At 45.8% G+C, this 18,239-nt stretch overlaps 2 protein-coding genes across 2 annotated transcripts in view; one reads left to right on the top strand and one right to left on the bottom strand.

Moving 5' to 3' along the window:
• bub3 (BUB3 mitotic checkpoint protein) overlaps window positions 1–18,239 on the top strand; it is a 347,592-nt gene that overhangs the window by 172,188 nt on the left and 157,165 nt on the right. The window lies entirely within an intron of this gene.
• fam53b (family with sequence similarity 53 member B) lies at window positions 4,724–17,255 on the bottom strand. Its single transcript, XM_084039587.1, has 5 exons — window positions 17,071–17,255; window positions 11,598–11,831; window positions 10,820–10,874; window positions 8,866–9,629; window positions 4,724–5,830 (listed from the first exon to the last, which is right to left on the bottom strand). The coding sequence occupies exons 2-5, from the start codon at window positions 11,685–11,687 to the stop codon at window positions 5,480–5,482; spliced, it is 1,260 nt and encodes a 419-aa protein (XP_083895713.1). The 5' UTR covers window positions 11,688–11,831; window positions 17,071–17,255; the 3' UTR covers window positions 4,724–5,479.

Here is an 18,239-nt window from a genome sequence, read left to right as displayed (position 1 = left end):
GGAGGCTTTAAATCAAAATGTAACAAATAAACACATAAAACATGCTGTTTAGTAAAATAACGGCATCCAACACCAGAACTGCATGTTGTCATGGATACCCGATGAGCTATTTGTGTCAGATATCTAGTTTCTGGTTTCGGTATCGGTGCATCTCTCGTCTACAGTGAGGTTAGATAAAATGACGAGGAGGGGAGGGGTGAAAAAAAAGAGAAAAAGTTGGGTTATTTGGCTTTTTTGTGTGCCAGCTGGATCGTTGAAGCCTCTGGAAGTGGGGCGTAAAACAAACGATCCTCCATCGCTGCCCCCGAGGTTTCTATGCACCAAATAGATTCAACAAGAACAAAAGCCCATTGCCAAGTGATTCATTGAGGCCTTTCTGGTTCACTTCACCATTCGCTGACACAAGCTTGAATGTTATTGGGCAATTAAAGGTAATGAAATGCTACGAAGTGTTATGAAACTGTGCCTGAGCTGGGTGTACCAAATATTAATGTACGCGGCAAAGTACTAGCAGCTGGTACCCCGGTTTTCCGAACAGCTGACACATTGTTTGACTTAGTGTTTTTGTCCATTATGTTACCGCCTATTGGCCTTGCTTGGAGCTATTAAACATATATTTGACTGCTCTCGAATGAATTGGCTTTAACCGAGTGCCAGTTCATGGAAGTGCAGTAATTCCGAAGAATGCAGGCCACGGTTTTCCAGCTCCACCTCTTGGCAGGTTTCGCCGCCACCAGTTGGTTGACAACCGCACCGGTTCTGCCCGAGGTCATCCACCCCGCTCGGCGCAAGTTTACAAATTAGCAGCAGTTTACCTCTGGAGTGCAGCTGCATTGATTCCCCCAGCTGTGACCACAGACTGTGAAGCAAGATTACCTTTTCATAGAGATGACCTGATTTCGGGAGACGTGTCTGGGCATGTTTGACCTCACCGCCACGGGACAGTATCGACAGACAGAATGTGCTGTCAGAGCCTTGACTGACTGAAGCTGCTGTTGTTGTGTTTTTCCAGTTATTGGCACATGATGGTTTGTCATCTTTTTTTCTTTTTTTTCCCATCAGTGTTGTTTTCTCACTTACTACACGGCCGCAGTTAACCTCACTGTTGACATGCATTAAGCGTACTTACTCGCAAGTAAACAAGGTCAGTCCTGAAGCGATTATAGGCGCTTATTTGCTTCAGTCAGAAAATTTGCAGAACTTTTACTCACTGATTTAATTGTTTTAGCTGCAGAACCAATGTCCCATCAGCCTCAGTTTTGTACTATTTAGCAAATCTTAGCGTTCTAATATGCAAAACTAAGGACGACAAAAAACAAACATATTTTAATGCAAATCTACTGGATTCACGGCAAACTTCAGCTCGATGTTTATCGTAAAATATCGGATTCAGGCTAATGAGTGACTATGAATGCTAAATGTGTGAGAGTATCCCAGAGTAACCCCAGGTCATTTAGTGCATGATCTCATTTTATGTAACTGACACATGGGGGATGTGAAGCCCCTCAGCATGTCTGTCAGGCAGAGACGAACGCGAGGACGAGAGTGGCTCGCTTGTTTAATGTGTCATTCCCGATCTCCGGCATCCAGCGTTCACCTTCACCTTCGGGGCCTCGTTTGCACAAAGTTTGGAACCAAATCCGATGAGATAATTGGCTTCCATTGACTCTATTTAATAAAAAAAACAAATTTCATAAATATTATCCTATATTTTTGGGGAAGAATTGTGAAAGAAATCTAAAATAAAGTCCAGACACTTTAAGAAATGAGGCGCCTGGAGATCTTTGAAGGTGTGCGTGCGTGCGTGCGCGTGCGCGTGTGTGTGTGCGTGTGCGTGTGCGTGTGCGTGTGCGTGTGTGTGTGTCTGAGCCAACATTCATATACATCTTTATGTCATCTGTTTGGGTTCGGCTCCTCTTACGCGCCGCGCACACTGCCGCTCTTGTGGCGCACCTGCGTTTACCCACCTTAACGACTGCCAGCTGTGCGTTACCCTGAACTTTTCATCTCCATTCATTTGGCGCTTCCTGTTTGACAGGAAGCGGCGAGGTCAGCTGACCAGACAACGCCGCACACACCTGCAAAGCCCCCTAAAATGCACGGATATCTCTGGAAACATGCGCTTGTTTTGACAGCAGTCACTTATTTGCCTCCCCTCCCTTTCTGTGTGTGGGTCACGGTTCCATGCGTAGGCCTGTCGCTCTGACTCGCCAAGCCACATGGCCCCCCCCCCCCCCACACACATCTCATCACTCGCCTTCCCTTGTGGGCAGCCGTGCCAACAGCACTTGGTGGCGTGAGAGGGCTCTGAAACCTCAGAATGTCATCGGGTTTGGAGCGGAGGCCTGTTTTTTTTTCCCCCTCCCTTCCTCCCCGAGTCTTCACAGGCGATCTGGGGAAGAGTCTCAGTTCATACACAAAGCGGTCTGTACTCCCGATGTGGTCCCCCCCCCCCCCGTGACCCCTGCTTCACTGCATCAGAGGCCCCGCTCTCCCGACGCTAAGCACGACCCCTGTGATGTCATACCCGAGCGCGTGCGTATGTATAATCCAGGAGAAAGGGTGGTCGTATGTCACAGCGCAGTGTAAACTAGCTGTCGTCGTCCACAAAAGGTCTTGAAGGCTTTACAGCTGACCTCCAGTTTAATGTCAGACTCCAGTCACCGTTTGTAAAAAGCCAAAGCATTCAGCACTAAACAGTTGTGATCCTCCATTCCTCCTGCTGAAGTGAGAACTATTTCACTTGTGAAGACTTGTATGACCTTGAGACACCTCCTGACTGCTGCTGTGCAGACATAACACTGACTGAACGGTTAAAAAGTGATTTTTTTGCACCTCCGACACATGTTGTGGTTTGTTCGTGCGTTAAAGCGTGTGTGAGATTAAACACAATAACTACCTCCAGACACAAGAGTGTATTGTTTCAGTGCATACATGCAGAAAAAAAATGTAGTGAGCTTAAGGTCAAGTTCCCAGTATTCAGCTCCCGTTATAAAAGCCTGAGACGACACTCGCGCTGCAACTGGAAATGTTTTGTGGCCAGGTGCTGCTGCTTAAATGTCTTTCACCCCGACCACATTTGAGCTGCCAAGCAAAGGGAAGGCACCCGACCAAGAACCTAGAGCCAGCGCTCAGTCTCATGTCAACATACGGTTTCTTTTTGTTTATTAGAAATGTTCCAATACTGGGGGAAAAAATTCAATTTGCTGAACGTGAGAAAACCGGAAACTTTTAAGTTGTTGACGTGGAGGAAAAAAAAAAACACATTCCAGTAAACTTGTCATTAAAGAAAAGCAGACAGATGTTTTATGCACCTGAAAGGTCGGACATAAACCTCCCCTGTGTTGCACTGTGGGACATTTTTTGTGTGTGATGTGAATCGGATAAGACGGTTCCAAGAGTGACCACCGACCTGTTGCGTCGGTGCTGGTGGGGGTTGTGTCTGGACAAGTGTAGTGCACTCCTCTATCTCAGAACACAGCCTCCTTTCACTTCTGTCACTCCGCTGATTAAAGGCCGGGGCCCCTCGGTGCGTCCGTCTGCCCCACGGCACGTTTACAAGGGTGCTGTTTACCCGTTTCCTTCTCCACTCATTGCACGAACGGGGCAGCGGCTAGCATGTTCCATACCGACCGTGTAAATATGACCTCACTAGGCAGGTTCTCGTGCAAAAAGCTAAATGATCCAGTCCATCATGAGAACGTGCATATGTCCCGTAGGTGAGTTTAATCCCAGTTAAAGAGTAAAGCATGTCAAGCAATAACAATATAGTCTAACGAGGTTACTTTTTCTTCCCTCGGTGGCACCTTACGCTTTCAAAAGAAAGACGTCGCCACATGCAGAAGTCGTACGCAATGGCTCCGGAGGGGTGAATCCACAAAGCAAACGACAGTGTAGTTGTGGAGGTTTGCACCAGATTCGGGGAGGGGAGGCAGACAAACGGAGCAGCAGCAGCAGCAGCAGCAGCAGCAGCCCTGACACATGGCCCACATTCACAGCCACCTCCCACGTCACTGTGCTCCTCGGAGGAAAAAGCCCCTTTTGTTTTCCCAGTGCGGGGAGGGAGGGAGGTCTCTGGGGTGAACTGCCGCTCAGCTCCACCACTCCACCCGCCATCAAAAAAAAAAAAAAGAAAGCAAAAAGAAACGGGGACCGGACTTCCCACCCCTGCCTGGCGTCCTCCCCCGCTTCAGCACACAAACACAGGCCCATCAGTAGTAACACTACTACGCTTGTGATTGTCCTTTACTGCTACTTAATTGGGTCAGTCTGCATTGTTGTATTAAAGACGACTCCAACAATGACCTTGCTGTTAATGCATGTGCTTGGCTAATAGCAGTAGTGGAATGGTCTTTCAGACTTTTTTTTTTAAGTCCTGCAGATGCTTTAACATGTGAGCACGTGTTTAGCAGTTCATTATAGTATACAGCACAGATTTGAGAGTGAAACAATATTTGTGTCTGAGATGCTTTTAAAGTAACATAAAACTGAAGTCAAAGTAGAAATTTCTCCAAAAAAAATTAGTTACAGTATCAAATTTAATCACTGGTTAATGCAGGAATTCCATCCCTACCCTGTATGTCAAATGCAAAGCCTTAGTATTGTTTGGAATTTCCAAATTTGCATCTATTCAAGCCCGCTCGCTTCTTTTCTTTGGACATTCACTTCACATTCCGTCTTGAAAACGCCGGATTTGGTGAATAAAGACGCTGAAATAACGCCATTACAAATGACACATTTAAAACTGTGTTTATTTGTATAGAAATATGCTCATGTTTTACATAACTTTGTAGTTACAAATCGTAAAAAGAAAGGATATTAATGCTATTAGCATCAAAAGAAAAGTTTCTCACACAAAACGGGAGATCTCGGAGAGAAAGCCTGATCTGATGTTACTGTGTAAAAGGTTAAGCTCTTTAATATACTTTACAGGCCGTTACTCGGTAAGAGTGAAAGGGACTTTACTAAAAAAAAGTAGCTCTCGAAGTAGTCTTCATTTCTGTCCATCATGTACTCAAGTACTATTGAAGAACGTCATAGGAACGGACACTCTTTCTAGTGCAGAGAATTTATACAAACCTGCTGTGAATTCTCTCCAAACGTAGTACAATGAAGGTAATCAGGGTTACAGACAAACGTAAGACCCCAGTCTCTGAGCCAACATTAATATATCATTTTTATATTCATCAGTTCTTTCATCTCCACACAAATCCGTCCTCCCCGACGTCCTGGTTCTCCTGAGACACAGTTGAGATAACGCACAGTGTGGGAGTAGCTTCTTCTACACAAAGCCTCTGAAACTGGGTGTTCAGCCCACAAAGCTCCTGCTCAAAAAACAACAAAAAAAACACAAGTGCTGGAAAGCATAAGCTCTCTGCTTGCTTTGTCCTTAAGACTATCAGTACTGTTTACTGTACCACCTGGCGATAAACTTTCAGTCCCCTAAATTAGCGTCCCCCTGAGAGGAAAACAGTCCAGCTCAGTTCCTCTCAATTTGCTCAATGTCGAGTTCGCCTCCGAGCTGATACACGTCCTTCCTCATGCTACACAGCCCCGCCCACAGAGGCTCGCTGTCCTTCCCGTGCGTCGTCCCCGGCATCCAGTCCACCTCCTCGATGGCGGGGTCCGACGGCGCGCTCCCGGTGATCTCGCCCTCTTTGGACGGAGGCTGAATGTCCTCCGGGCTGCGTTCGTTTGCCGACGAGTCGTCGTCGTCGTCGGTGGCGTCGCGCTGAGCGGCGCTCCTGAGAGTGGTGAGGGCCTGGCTCGACTCGCAGATGTCCTCGCCTGTGATTCCGGGGCAGCTAAGGCTGTGGAAGTTGCGAAGTTTCTGCGGAAGTACGGAAAGAAACTTTGTTTTAGAAGCATAAAAGTAGAGGAGTCTCCATTGTGATGAAAAACATTTCATCCTTCTTGGACCCGTGTCTTAATTAAGGCACAAACGAAGCTGAAAAGGGCAAACAGCCGTCCTATGAAAACAATCCCTCTACTGTACTCACTGTATGTGGGTGAGTCAGTGAGGTCAGAGCTGGACACTGAGCAACAACCACTGTAATGTGAAAGAAAGTAAAGATTTGAAGGGTATAAATTTAGCCTGCATTACATCCTGGAGCAACTGGTCGTCGGTTGAGTGAAGCTATGTGATCTGAGGTCCAACTGGAACCCCAGGCAGCTAGTGGCCAGACACCCAGAGGGCAGACATCACTCATATCCGCCTTTTGACTCTTTATGTTCATTGTACGGTCCCTGTGAAAGGCCCGCATGCATCTGGCAAACCCAGAAGCCCTCCTTAGGCAAATCCACATGTGCCAACTCTGCCGCAGGGCAAGTGCTGTGACAGCTGTGCGTGCTGGGAGTGGAAGGCTTTATGACACGGGCTTATCCAATCTGTACAGCTAATGTAGAGAGGGCAGGACAGCTGCCTCATGCCTGACCACTACGGTGTTCGGGGCCAGAAGGACGCAGGAGAATAGGGCCTCTGTGGAAACCCCCCCCCTGTCACTTGTGTGCTTATGCAACACCTAACAAGCATGGGACTGTTGGGGATGCAGGTCGCAGCCAAGTGTATGAACCACGGCTACAAGTAATCGATCCTCCAGAGCACGGTTTATGATATGAGAAAAGGGTGAAGTTATGATCTGTGCCTTCGACCCGACCGCGGTGAGAAAGGTCCTCGGCACCGCGGCGGTAGTAGATCAAACGCTGCCTGCTGTTTTTCTTGGCTCCGCTCAAAGGGGTCCATTTGTCAGCACCGGGCCCAGTGTCACATTGCTGCTTTCTGCGTTAGCACTAACAGATTTCTGGCCCGGGCCATGGGACCGAACTGATAAGGTCTGGATTATAGGGAAACAGTGGCGACACCATCGACTTCACCATCGCTCCAGCTCAGAACAGAGGTGTTCTGCAGAGGGAGAGTGTCACACACACAACCCACTGCACCACGTTACAGTGCGGGTCATGAATAAGTGTTGCCGGTGTCCAGTTTCTCTGCTACTATCACCCCCCCGCCCCGCCTCTCCCTCCCTCTCTAGCTCTCTGGATGAAATGGAGAAGAGAGCAGACTCCTCATCCATACTGACCTTGACTCTCCGTCAATACAAGCTGATCAATAGCTCATGAGGCCCCGTTGTGGCAGCGATCCACGCACTGAGCTGAATTTACAGAAATCAATATCTCTTTTACCCCGGCACGCATCTCCCCTCCGCGGCGATCTATAACCCCTGCCACGGTTGCTCTACTTCCTGACATTCATGGAGCCGCGGTGAGTCACGCAGAGGGTAGCGGTTTCTCCCTGGGTAAAACTACACCGTGTGGATGAGAGGACACTTTAGAGACACACTCAGCACTGTGGCCGATCTTTGAATAGTAAGGTGACTTTGAGTAGCGATATATGGTGACGTGTGAAACCCTTGAGAGTTGAGTGCCGAGCGAGTTTTGGACGAAGTAAACATCTTTTCCGTTCCATATTAAGTGACTCGTTTTTCAACAAATCAGTCGATAATGAATCAAATTATTTGTCTATAAAATGGCAGAAAATAATGAAAACAGCCTGTCACAAGTTCCCAGGGCTCAAGATGACATCTTTGTAAGCAGCTTGTTATGTCTAACCAACAGTCCAAAACTAAAAAAAAAAATCCATTTACGATCATATAAAATCACAGAAAAGAAGCAGATCCTCATATTTGAGAAACTGAAACTGCTAAATTACTAAAAGCAAAATTGTTGGGAGCTTTTTTTTTCTTTTTTTAGATCAACTTATCAGCACTACCTCTTGGTTTAGTTGCACAACCGACCGAAAATATTTGAAAGTCATTTTCTCCAGGGCTTGCCTGTAAACCAGACACACTTTAAAAACACGTCTTGCAACAAAAAAAAAAAAAACGATATGATGTAATTAAACACAACAGTCTCCTTTTTGATAGAGGAACCGAGAACACAATGCACAAACAGCAGGAAAGATCCCAATGCTAACAATCTCAGCACCCTGACATTCCTCTGTGAAAATATTGTTGGTAACCTCGCCTAAGGCCGTTTTCTCCACGCTGACCTCGTCCCTGTTTGGAGCGCGCGTGTGTGTGGCGTCTGCTTGTCCTGTCACAGCAGCACCGTTGTTAAGACTCCACTGAACTCTGGGTGACATTCTCAGAGGGGCCAAGTCCAGCTCTGTTTATGATCCAGTCGGTGTTGGTGTGAAACTTAACCGTGTGTGTCTGTGTGCTTGTGGGGCAAAGACACTAAGACAACTGCCAGGATGTGCTGAGATCGTCAACATGGTTGACTTCAGCTCGTTTTTTGTGTATGAATACTAACTAATCTGATCATCTGACTGTCTTAATTCCTCAATTAAATCATCTTTATCCAGTAAACTACAAAAAAATCGCAATTCTGTTTCTGCAAATACACAACCACGTAATGGAATGTGACCCGACACAGGCCTGCATGACTGAACAATCGCCTTCATTTAACGACAATGCCTGCAGAAACACTTGTGAGGTGTGCTGAGGAAGAACAGACACAATGGCGTGACCAAGTGTTGTTTTATCCAACATGGGAGTTGCAAGTTGCTGCAGCATTATAACGAGCTAATGATGGACCAAGCGCAGCTTCCAGCTTGCAGCAGCGGGTCTCGTCTAATGTTTGACACTGAGAGGGCTGTGGCGAGTTCAGCCAATAAATAAATGCCACATAAATGCCACTTGAAATTGCCTCTGATAGATTATATGCTCTGGGGCAACATTAAAAATACCGTTGTAGTGTATATCAGGCATGGAGTGACGTTAAACAGGATACATACTCCTTAGATTTTAAAACTGCATTAAATCAAGAGTATATTCATTGTCCTGTGTGATATTTTTAAATACCAACCTGGGTCATCTTGGCCAGGTCCAAAGAAGGCCTCTGTTTGTGTGTGTCAGCTGGTCTTCTGCGCTTCACGCCGATCTTCTTGTCGTTGAGGACGCAAGGCTGTGAGCGGCTGCGGGCGAGCCCCCCTTGTCCGCCACGGCGCTCCAGCTCTGGCGTGGAGTCGGGGGAGCTGGGGGGCGAGGGTCCGCGAGGCTCGGGGAGGCAGATCTGTTCGTGAGAGAGGTAGAGGGGCTGTGCTGAGGGCTCGGGGGACAGGATCATGGAGGAGGAGGGCGTCAGGCCGGTGAAGGCAGAGTGGCAGGGGAGACGCTGGGTGAAGCAGGGCATCTCCAGGGTGTTGGAGCGGGCGGGCAGGCTGAAGCTGGAGCTGCGCTGCATGGCCGGGAAGCCGAGCTGCGCGTTCCCCGCGGCGCCGCGCTGGACGCTGCCGCCGCTGTGGCACCTCCTCTTCTCCACCGTCGTCCACACGCGGGAGCTCTGGGGGCGCCAGGTGGAACGGCAACCGCCCAGCTCGTCCGAGCAAGACAGGGACCGGCACTGCCGCTTGCTGGGGGGCGCGGTGGAGTGCGAGGACGCAGCCTCAGTCAGGCTGAGGTCGTGCAACAAGCTGGTGATTGTGGTTGAAGTGGAGCCAACATCCCAATCCCAGTGGGCGGGACTCTTGTGCACCTCAGGCAGGACGTCCCACAGGCTCTCCAGGCTGGTCCCAACCGGCCTCTGCTGTATAGCGCAGCTGTGACCCAACTCACGCCACCGGCTCGTCTCTGCAACAAAAGACCAGATTCATTTTCATGAAATAACCTTTTTAAAAGCTGACGAGGCAACTCTGTAATGCCACGAGTCACTGCTTTGCATAATTGGCCCTAAAAATAAATCACGTCCTCCAGGTTCTGCTTTAGTGTCACAGTGTGTAATCACAGCTAATTGGGAAAGGGAGCGGCGCTCAATGTCTAACCGACTCAATATCAAACCTCGTCTCTGCTGTAGCTGATAAAATGTCAATAACCCATCATAAACATTGACTAAAGCGTATCACCGTTTTGATTTATTTTGAGACTGGCAAGGGATTCTATATCAGACCTGCCGTATCTGCCTTTTATCGATAGTACCGTCACCACCATGACACGAAAAGCACCTGCTATTCCCACAAAAGAGATTGCGGAATGGGTCGGCCAAATGAACTGGTCAGTCAGATACGAAACGTCATGCCCACTTCTTGGATGCAAAAGGCTTATTCTTCTCCACTGGAGATAAAATCCCAAAATACCACCTCCAGTACACGTGCAGGAGGGAGAACAAAGGCCAGTGTTGAACAACACCTACTGGTCCTGTTGTGTTCTCTGCCAGTGGTTTACACTCAATGCCAAGTTACAAGGACAGAATACCATTTAATCTTCCAGTACAAAGACTGTAAAAGCTCTTGGGCAGGGTAAACTAACTATATGGGCCTTGGTTGTTTTAAACAAATTTTCAACTTGGGGACAACATGTCCACAGCTTTAAAGCATGCAGGAGTGCCGTAAGATCCCAGCTAATGATGGGCCGCCAACATGTAGTCATTAACGCACGTTTATCTTGGCTGAGACACCTGTCAGACATGTTTCCCACAATGCCGTCGGACCGTCGAACGCAGCAGAGACTGGCTTGCTGCCTTCCTGCCAGTAATTTCTCAGAAATGTTACAATAATTACAACAATCTCTACTGTCACCTCGTTTTAAGTACATATTAACATGTCATGTTCAGTTTGTGATGGTATATGAGGCACATTGACTGATAACATTGGCCCAAAACAGAAGAAATATGGCTGGAATGGCGACATGATTTATACCAAATTAGCAATTCCTTTATTCCAATATTACATTTGCATTCAGGTAATGAAGTATCTAATTTAGTTTGTTTCTAAAACATACATTTGCACATTTTATTTACTAACATATGAACATAATACTCTTACCCATGAGTCCACAAGAGAAAAGTGCTGTCCCCTGGCTCATGGTCTGCGTCTGGAACTGCAGAAATGCAAGAGAGAAAGTCAAATAAATAAGTTTGCATAAAATGAAAAGTAGGTTCTAGCATTGTCGAGTCGATAAATCAACAAATACAAATCTATTTTAGGGTATAATTGCCGTAGCACATGTTTTGCTGCTGAGAGGTTAAGGCAAAGTGCGATCCATTGAGAGAGAGAGAGACTTCCACCATAAATGACTGACATTCAGACTCCTCGGAGCACGATGACTTCATTTCACGTGGCTGGGAGGGCAAACTCAGTCCACATTAGGAAGGGGATTTTCTCACTCTGTGCTGGCAGAAACGAGGTTTCTACTGCATGGATGCCGATTAGACAATGAGTCAGACTCTGCTCAGCCTAGTGAAACTAGAATACATTTAAAATGGCATTTGGAGTGAAGTATATGGAACACGGGGGGTTAAAAATATGTGGCAAGCTAAACGCCCTGGGGATAACAGGTGGCAGCTAGAATGATGCAATTATTATATAGTAACAAAAACATCCCTTACTCCCAATTTTAAACAGCACTTCCTTACATTCAGCAGGGAAACACTTAGTCATCTTCTTACAGATTTTATTCAGGGGAAGCTAAAAGTCTAATTTAAGCTCTGCTGTGTCGGCAACAATGTCACAATTTATATTTTATCTTCCCCTTTGACAAGTTCAGTCGAGGCCAAGGTTACGCACAAAGTCACACAGAAAAAAATAAAAAAAATCCTCTCACCGGGCCCAAATCTGTTCTTTTCGATGTTACATCATCGGCGCCCTTCTTTTCCAGTGTTTTCTTAAAAATGATCACCATGGCAACACACATCCTTGTCCCAGGCCGTTCCAGTGAGGGCAAGAAAAGCTGGTGGCCATCTTGACGGGCATGGTGTGAGCGGGCTGGTTTCTCATAAAGCTTAAGACGGCGGGCCCTCGACTCCTGCAGGAATGTGCTTCACTCCTCGGCCCAATCCTTAGCAGACACACAAAGATGAGCACAGGATTAGAATTCAGTACATTTCTGACATTCTGTCCACCATATAAACAGAGAATAATCCTGCTGGATTGGGGAGAACAGATCCTCTGGGTGGAGGTTCTGAAACAGATGGCGACGGAGGGCGAACCCGATGCTCTCCCGTGGTAATAATCGACTAAAATACGTCTTTTCAATATCAAACCAGACCCTCAGCATCACGTCACACATTCATACTGTAAACCTGTTCAAAAGTGAAAGATGGAACGTGAAAATTCAAAAGGAGGTCATCGGTCCTTTAATTCGCGAGTGACTTGCCGGGAAGCTCTCGCTCTGATTCGCAAGGCGGCGTGGCGTCTACGTCGCCATATGCGGTTGCCTGTAAATTGAAATTACTGCGCTCTCATCGCCTCGGTCTCTCTACGGTGCCACTAGAATTGGAACAGCATACCTTGTTTTGTTCTTGGCTGTTGATGTGGAGGCTTATTAGTCATCTGAGAGAGCGAGTTTCCTCAAAGTGTTCCACAGCACACAAAGAGGAATAGAGCAAAGTCAAAGTTGTGTAATTGAATCCTCAGGGGCTGGCTGGGAATAGCTGACCTTGCGGTTATCAAAACAACCCTCTTTGCGTTAGTGCTGCACTACGGTTACAGTACGTAGCTGATTAGCCATAGATGTAAATCTATATAATCATCAGGATCTGTTTTCTTTTTCCACCTCTAGATCAGTTGCATATAAGGAAACGTGAGGTAGGGGGATTGAAACAAAGTGCTGGGGGACACAAGATGGTCGTACGATGCCTCCAAGGTCAGAGAGCGTCGGTTTGACCGACAGAACTGCAAACAGAAAAAAAAAAAGAAGAAGTAGACGGTGTGTGTGACACAAAAGAGCACTCTGTGCAGAAGATGAGACACCGTGGGAAAACAAAAGTGGCGACATCAGAAGTGGGGTAGAGAGCAGCATCGCAGGGCCCGAGGGAGCCGACATACTGGAGGAGGTGTTTGCATTCAGCATATGATTTCCATTACGAACACTTGTCCCCTTCAGGAAAACAACTTAAACACAACAAGGTTTGTTTGGCAGAGTTCTACGAGGAGATCAACACGGTTCAAGGAAGTCTGGCAGATTTCACTTGCGGCCTTGTGTGAATAGAAAAGAACCGATCAAAGCTCACGGTGTAGGTCGGGCCAGCTTATAGCGTGCGTGACCATTAACCACACGGATCTGTGCTTCACAGCAGAGATAACTAGGGACGTGCCGGAGCAGAGGAAACCGTTGTTTATATATTACCATTAATGGCTCGGTGAAGGACGCAGATGGCAATGACACAGAAAAGGAAAAGAAAAACCTCGCCCTAAAATAAATGAATTTGGCAAAACTCTTTTACAAGATGTTTACCCAAACAGAAAGGTCACCAAGTAAAAGAAAATCCGCCTGCAGAACTGGACTCTGAACAACATCCATTACTTTTAGTAAAAGAGAAGCACAACAACGTATCATCTTTCTCATGCTCAGACCAACGTTTTTATGCCATAAATCTGAGCCGAGTGCCTTAAATGGGTGAGGTTTATAACGTAATTATAAACATTCCTCAGCGCCATGACATAAGTTGAGCACACACAATTATAAAGGCCTAACCTAGCCCCACAGCCTTTGAAAACCATTCAAACTTGTGACAATTTATGAATAGAAAACGTGTTGAGAAGTGCTGGCAAAGGGCTGTCTGCTTTTTCTTGCCGGGACAAAGCTTACCAGGGCATGATTTCCTTCGTGGATACACCCAATCCACTCACCTCATGCCCAGTGCACTTATGTGTTCAAAGATGCAGATGAAGCTATAATCTGTCCAAGGTATCTCAAATTTCTGCCCAAGGAGGTGTCGCTACCGCTATGACGTCAAAACCTGAACCCTCTCCATAACGATGCCGCCATTGACTGGAATAAATTGGAGTCCTGCGGGCCGATAGCTCTTTATCTGGGCCGGGGCAGCGCCAACCATGACAAGTGAGAAGTCTAATCTCCGAAAAGGGGAAGAACATTGCAGTACGTGCCCCCTTAGACGAGGCTTTCCATCACACGCGAGCAGGTCTGCAGTGACAGCGGCCTTCCTAAATAACAACAATAATGCGACCTTGTGCAAGCTGATGGGACTCGACACTTCCTGTGTGGCCGCCACAAGCCTCGCAACCATCGCTACTTCGGCGTGTCAGGAAAAGAAAGCGTGTCGCCTGGCCTAAATGAGCGATAGATAGGCGACCACAGAGCCGATCGGGTTGAGTACACAATGGAGGTCTGCTTTAGAGTCAGCTCAACTATCAAACATGCTCTATTTTCTATACAAAGAAGGACACAAGTAATATTTTGTGGACTTTTTTTGGGGGTCCAAGAAGAATATCAACCTTACAATAGGCATTTAAACTGTAGTCACCCTTGAAAGCTCCACTACCCCAATTAGAGCAGCCTCTCCATACATTATTCAGACTGTAATCCCACAGGTTAGGCCAACATTACATAAGGATTTGGCAGCTTTGTGTCTGACTGACAATTAGAGCTCATACTAATACCACATAGCACTTAGACAGCTGGTGGAAAACCACAGCGTTTAAAATCAATGCTGCATCTTGTATTGGCTCCTGATCAAGACGATTTTTAAGAGAGTATTATTAAAGCATCCACATGTGTAAAATTGATGCAAAACTCCAAACATAACGGCTTAAATGTTCCTCCTTTGACATTCCTGCGTGCATGGCAGTCAAATCTGTGTCCTGCTCACAACAATCCCAGGATTGTGGCCCTCTCAGTAATCCGAGCATCTGCTGAGCACCTGAGACGGCCCGACTTGAAACCCAACTGAGGGATTTGTGCTGGGCTTCATCACCACACCACTTGTGAAAGGAATGCTGGGTAAAAAGTTTAGCTGTCCCCTTCCACTGAGAGATGTCCCTCAAAAAGCTCGTTACCCCCTTGAGCTTTTGGCTCCGGTGGCCTACTTCTTTGGGTTGCATATCTTGTCCGGGATCCATATTTGGACTCCGATTTGAGCAGTTCCTCATGCCATAATGGTGGGTGTGTTTACAGAGCATGCAATAAAAAAAGCAGACGGACACGCAGGGCTCATGGAGACTGGGTAATTGAATGACAAATTGGCAGACGAGTTTGGCAGACGAGTTCCACTTTTTCTACAGCACGGTTAATCATTTTCACTGTGGAAAAATTCCAAGCTTTTTTTTTCGAAACCCGAACCTTACTTTGTTGGGAGTTTTCATTAATTAGGTGCCACAAAGGGCAGGTGCCACCGAGTTTTGCCACGGCTGACTGACTGAAAAGAAATTTATGGAACTCATTGTAAGGTGGAGGCTAGCCCACAGCTGCCCGCATGTTCACAGACATTAGGCTATGTCAAACAGGAGGCACACTCTACATTTAAAGCAGCGAGTGAATAGTCAGAAATGAGCATGGCTGGGAGGCTTCAATAGTAGTTATCAGGCTCAGTTGAGGGCCTGGGGTACAGCCAAGGTCTCACAAGCATGCAGCTGCCCACTTACCATAAACACAAAAGCTCAGCATGGCTATGCATGGCAGCCAAGGAGGCCTACGTTTTAAAGCAAGCCTGCTGTTTAATCATCTCATACATAATCACTCGCACTGTATACATTCGTCCAGAACAAGAGCTTTGTTGAGCTCTGTAATCGAGGCTTTCAACAAACCTGTCCAACTTGGACAGAGACGTTTGTCTACTTTTGAATGCTGCGTCTAAAAAAAAAAAAAAAAGTCTCTTAATTACACAGGGTTTGGAGACACAACACTCTTTTTACTCGCACGGCAGAAGAACATTTAATAGATCCACATATGAATAAGTCACATGCAGTGGACACAGCCTTATTAATCAAAATTAAGAGTGGAGGAGAAAGAACACTCGAGTTTTACATGAATGTTACCATCCCCCACAATGCATTTCCACTGGCCATACATACATGAAAGCCAGGGAACTAACTTTTTTTTCCCCCAAGAGAAGTGTTTGAACATGTCATAACAGTGGCATTACCATTCAAAGCATCTTCGTTTTAAGGCTCTTCAAGTCTAAGTGTCTTAATATGTTCTTTTCATACTTATGCTTAAAATCCTTCAGCAGTTTTTTTTTTTTCTTTTTTTTTGTGCCAGGCCTCCAGGTGGATGCATCCCAGTTTCAGAAGAAAGGGCCCTGAAAACCGAGCTTGTCCAAGTGACCAGCACAAACAGTCCCTTAAAGCCCTTTTCCAAAAAATCCCTCATGAAAGGGAAATGAGTTTGGCAAAGAAATTAGTGTGACGGGAGCTCACAGAATGTTACACACGGGCTACAGAGCAAACAGGATTTTGAACTCAACAGAAAGGCCAAACGCAACTGATGATAAAATATGAAATACACTGCGTTTTTTTTTTTATTAAATAGATCTGATTGGAGCACAATCAAGCCACTTTTAACAGTCATAATCATGGCTATGGGAAAGTTGGCTAGATAAAGATAAGAAGACAGCATTCCACTGTAACGGCACAAACAGGAACACACTAAAAAGCACCATATAACATATATAACAGGTAGAAAGGTGTGCACCCGGGGGCTTATTTTAAAGAAGAATACGTCTTATATAGTGTGTGAAATGCATGAGTTTGAGAATCAGGATGTATGAGCTTCGAAGCCAAATCACATGAAATGTTTCTTATCTGTCAAATGTAGTATCTGTTTGCAAACTTAGTGGCTTTGTCAATGAATCTGACTCAGTTTACACTTGTTGTCACAAGTCCAACAAGCTTAGCATACTTTCTGGGCTGACATCAAGGAGATGAAAACTAATACTTGCCAGGGATCCTTTCTGTTTAAAGGTATGAAAATGTCCTTGACACTTGTTTTATTAACCCAATAATGTTGCATCACATGTCTTAAATATACTATTGCATCTACTTTAGGAGAAGAATCGACAGAAGAAGAAAGTACAAGCTGAATGTATGTAATGTCCCAGACAAGACAAAAGGGACATAGCTATGGCAGTGCATGAGCAAAAGTTAAGCTAAGCTAACTAATTGGACGTAAAAGTTTACTTTACTCACTTCTGAATACATTATCCAGCATAAAGGGATGACTTTTAATAACACAAGGTAGCATTACACGCATACTACTATTACTATAACAACAGCTCCAAAGTTAGCTAGCACTGAAACTTTTACTACGTGACCCAAAAAGAAGAAAAAGTAGCACTCACGAGCATCACGGTGAGTCGTATCTCCCGACAAGACGACAGGGCAGCCGGTTAGTTTCTCTGGACCATGTCGAGGTTTTTTTTTTTGTTCTAGAACCCAGAACAAGGCGTCAAGACAGGAAGCGAGTTCACTCTACTGCTCCAGGCAGCTCAGCTCCTGCGAACTACAACATTACCCGAGTGTACTACTGTCCAAGATCGCACGCTAATGAGCCTGTGACAACATACGCGGGCCATACCACTTTTAATAAAGGGAGAGGGGAGTCCGGTTAGTTATCTGCGCTGCCGAATCTTTAAGTTTTACGTTAATTATTTGCATCATTCGGCTTGTTTGTCCTTCGTGTCCAATTCAGACGAATCGTTCGGTTGTAAAACATGAATGTGTTTACTTTTTGTGTCGCCGCCACCCCCGCAGCTGTAAACTAGTTGGTACGACCCGCCCTGCAGTAATGAAAAGTAATCACGGTTTTTGAGCTGTGCACATAGACAAGGCGCTTTTATAATATACAGTGGTGTAACATGATAACCCGTCAACTGTGTGTGACTTTAAGAGCCAGATGGAGGGAGAAAACTGAAGATATGTGATATATATATATATATATATATGTATATATATTTACATTGCTCGTTCCCCCTCACAAAGTTGTTCCAGTGTAATAAGGGGGTTAGTCATGAATAGTTACATTTATCACAAACAGATATCCTCCTCTGGCTTCATTGCTATTCATTGCAATAAATTTATTTCAGAAAACGCGATGGTTAAATAAGCATATTGCATGATAAAGCCAGGGGAGAATATCTGTTTGCAATAAATGCATTTATATGGGACTGACCCTTAACCTTATTATACAAGGTTAAGGCAAGCAGTGATACAAACAGAAAAAAAGAGAACAAGCTTTTTTATTTTCCTTCTTTTTTTTTTTTTTTTTACTGTGCAACAAGTGTACATAAGGTACCTGCACATACTATTGGAATCAGGCCAGTGGTTCTATTTGTTGTTGTTTGAATACTTTTAACAGGCCTGTATATGTAAAAAACTAATATTTCACTTTTCTTTCTACCTTTAAATCATATACAATATCGCGCCAGTAGCTCTGTCCGTGCGAACTTGGCTTTGGAACCAGAGGGTTCAATGCCCTCAGGTCAGGTTCAGGACCTAGTTTGCTTCCTGG

This window comes from Eutrigla gurnardus (genome assembly GCF_963514095.1).
Source record: "Eutrigla gurnardus genome assembly, chromosome: 22".
NCBI lineage: Eukaryota > Metazoa > Chordata > Actinopteri > Perciformes > Triglidae > Eutrigla > Eutrigla gurnardus.
Note: the sequence above shows the minus strand (reverse complement) of the source record. Positions and strands in the feature narration are given on the sequence as shown.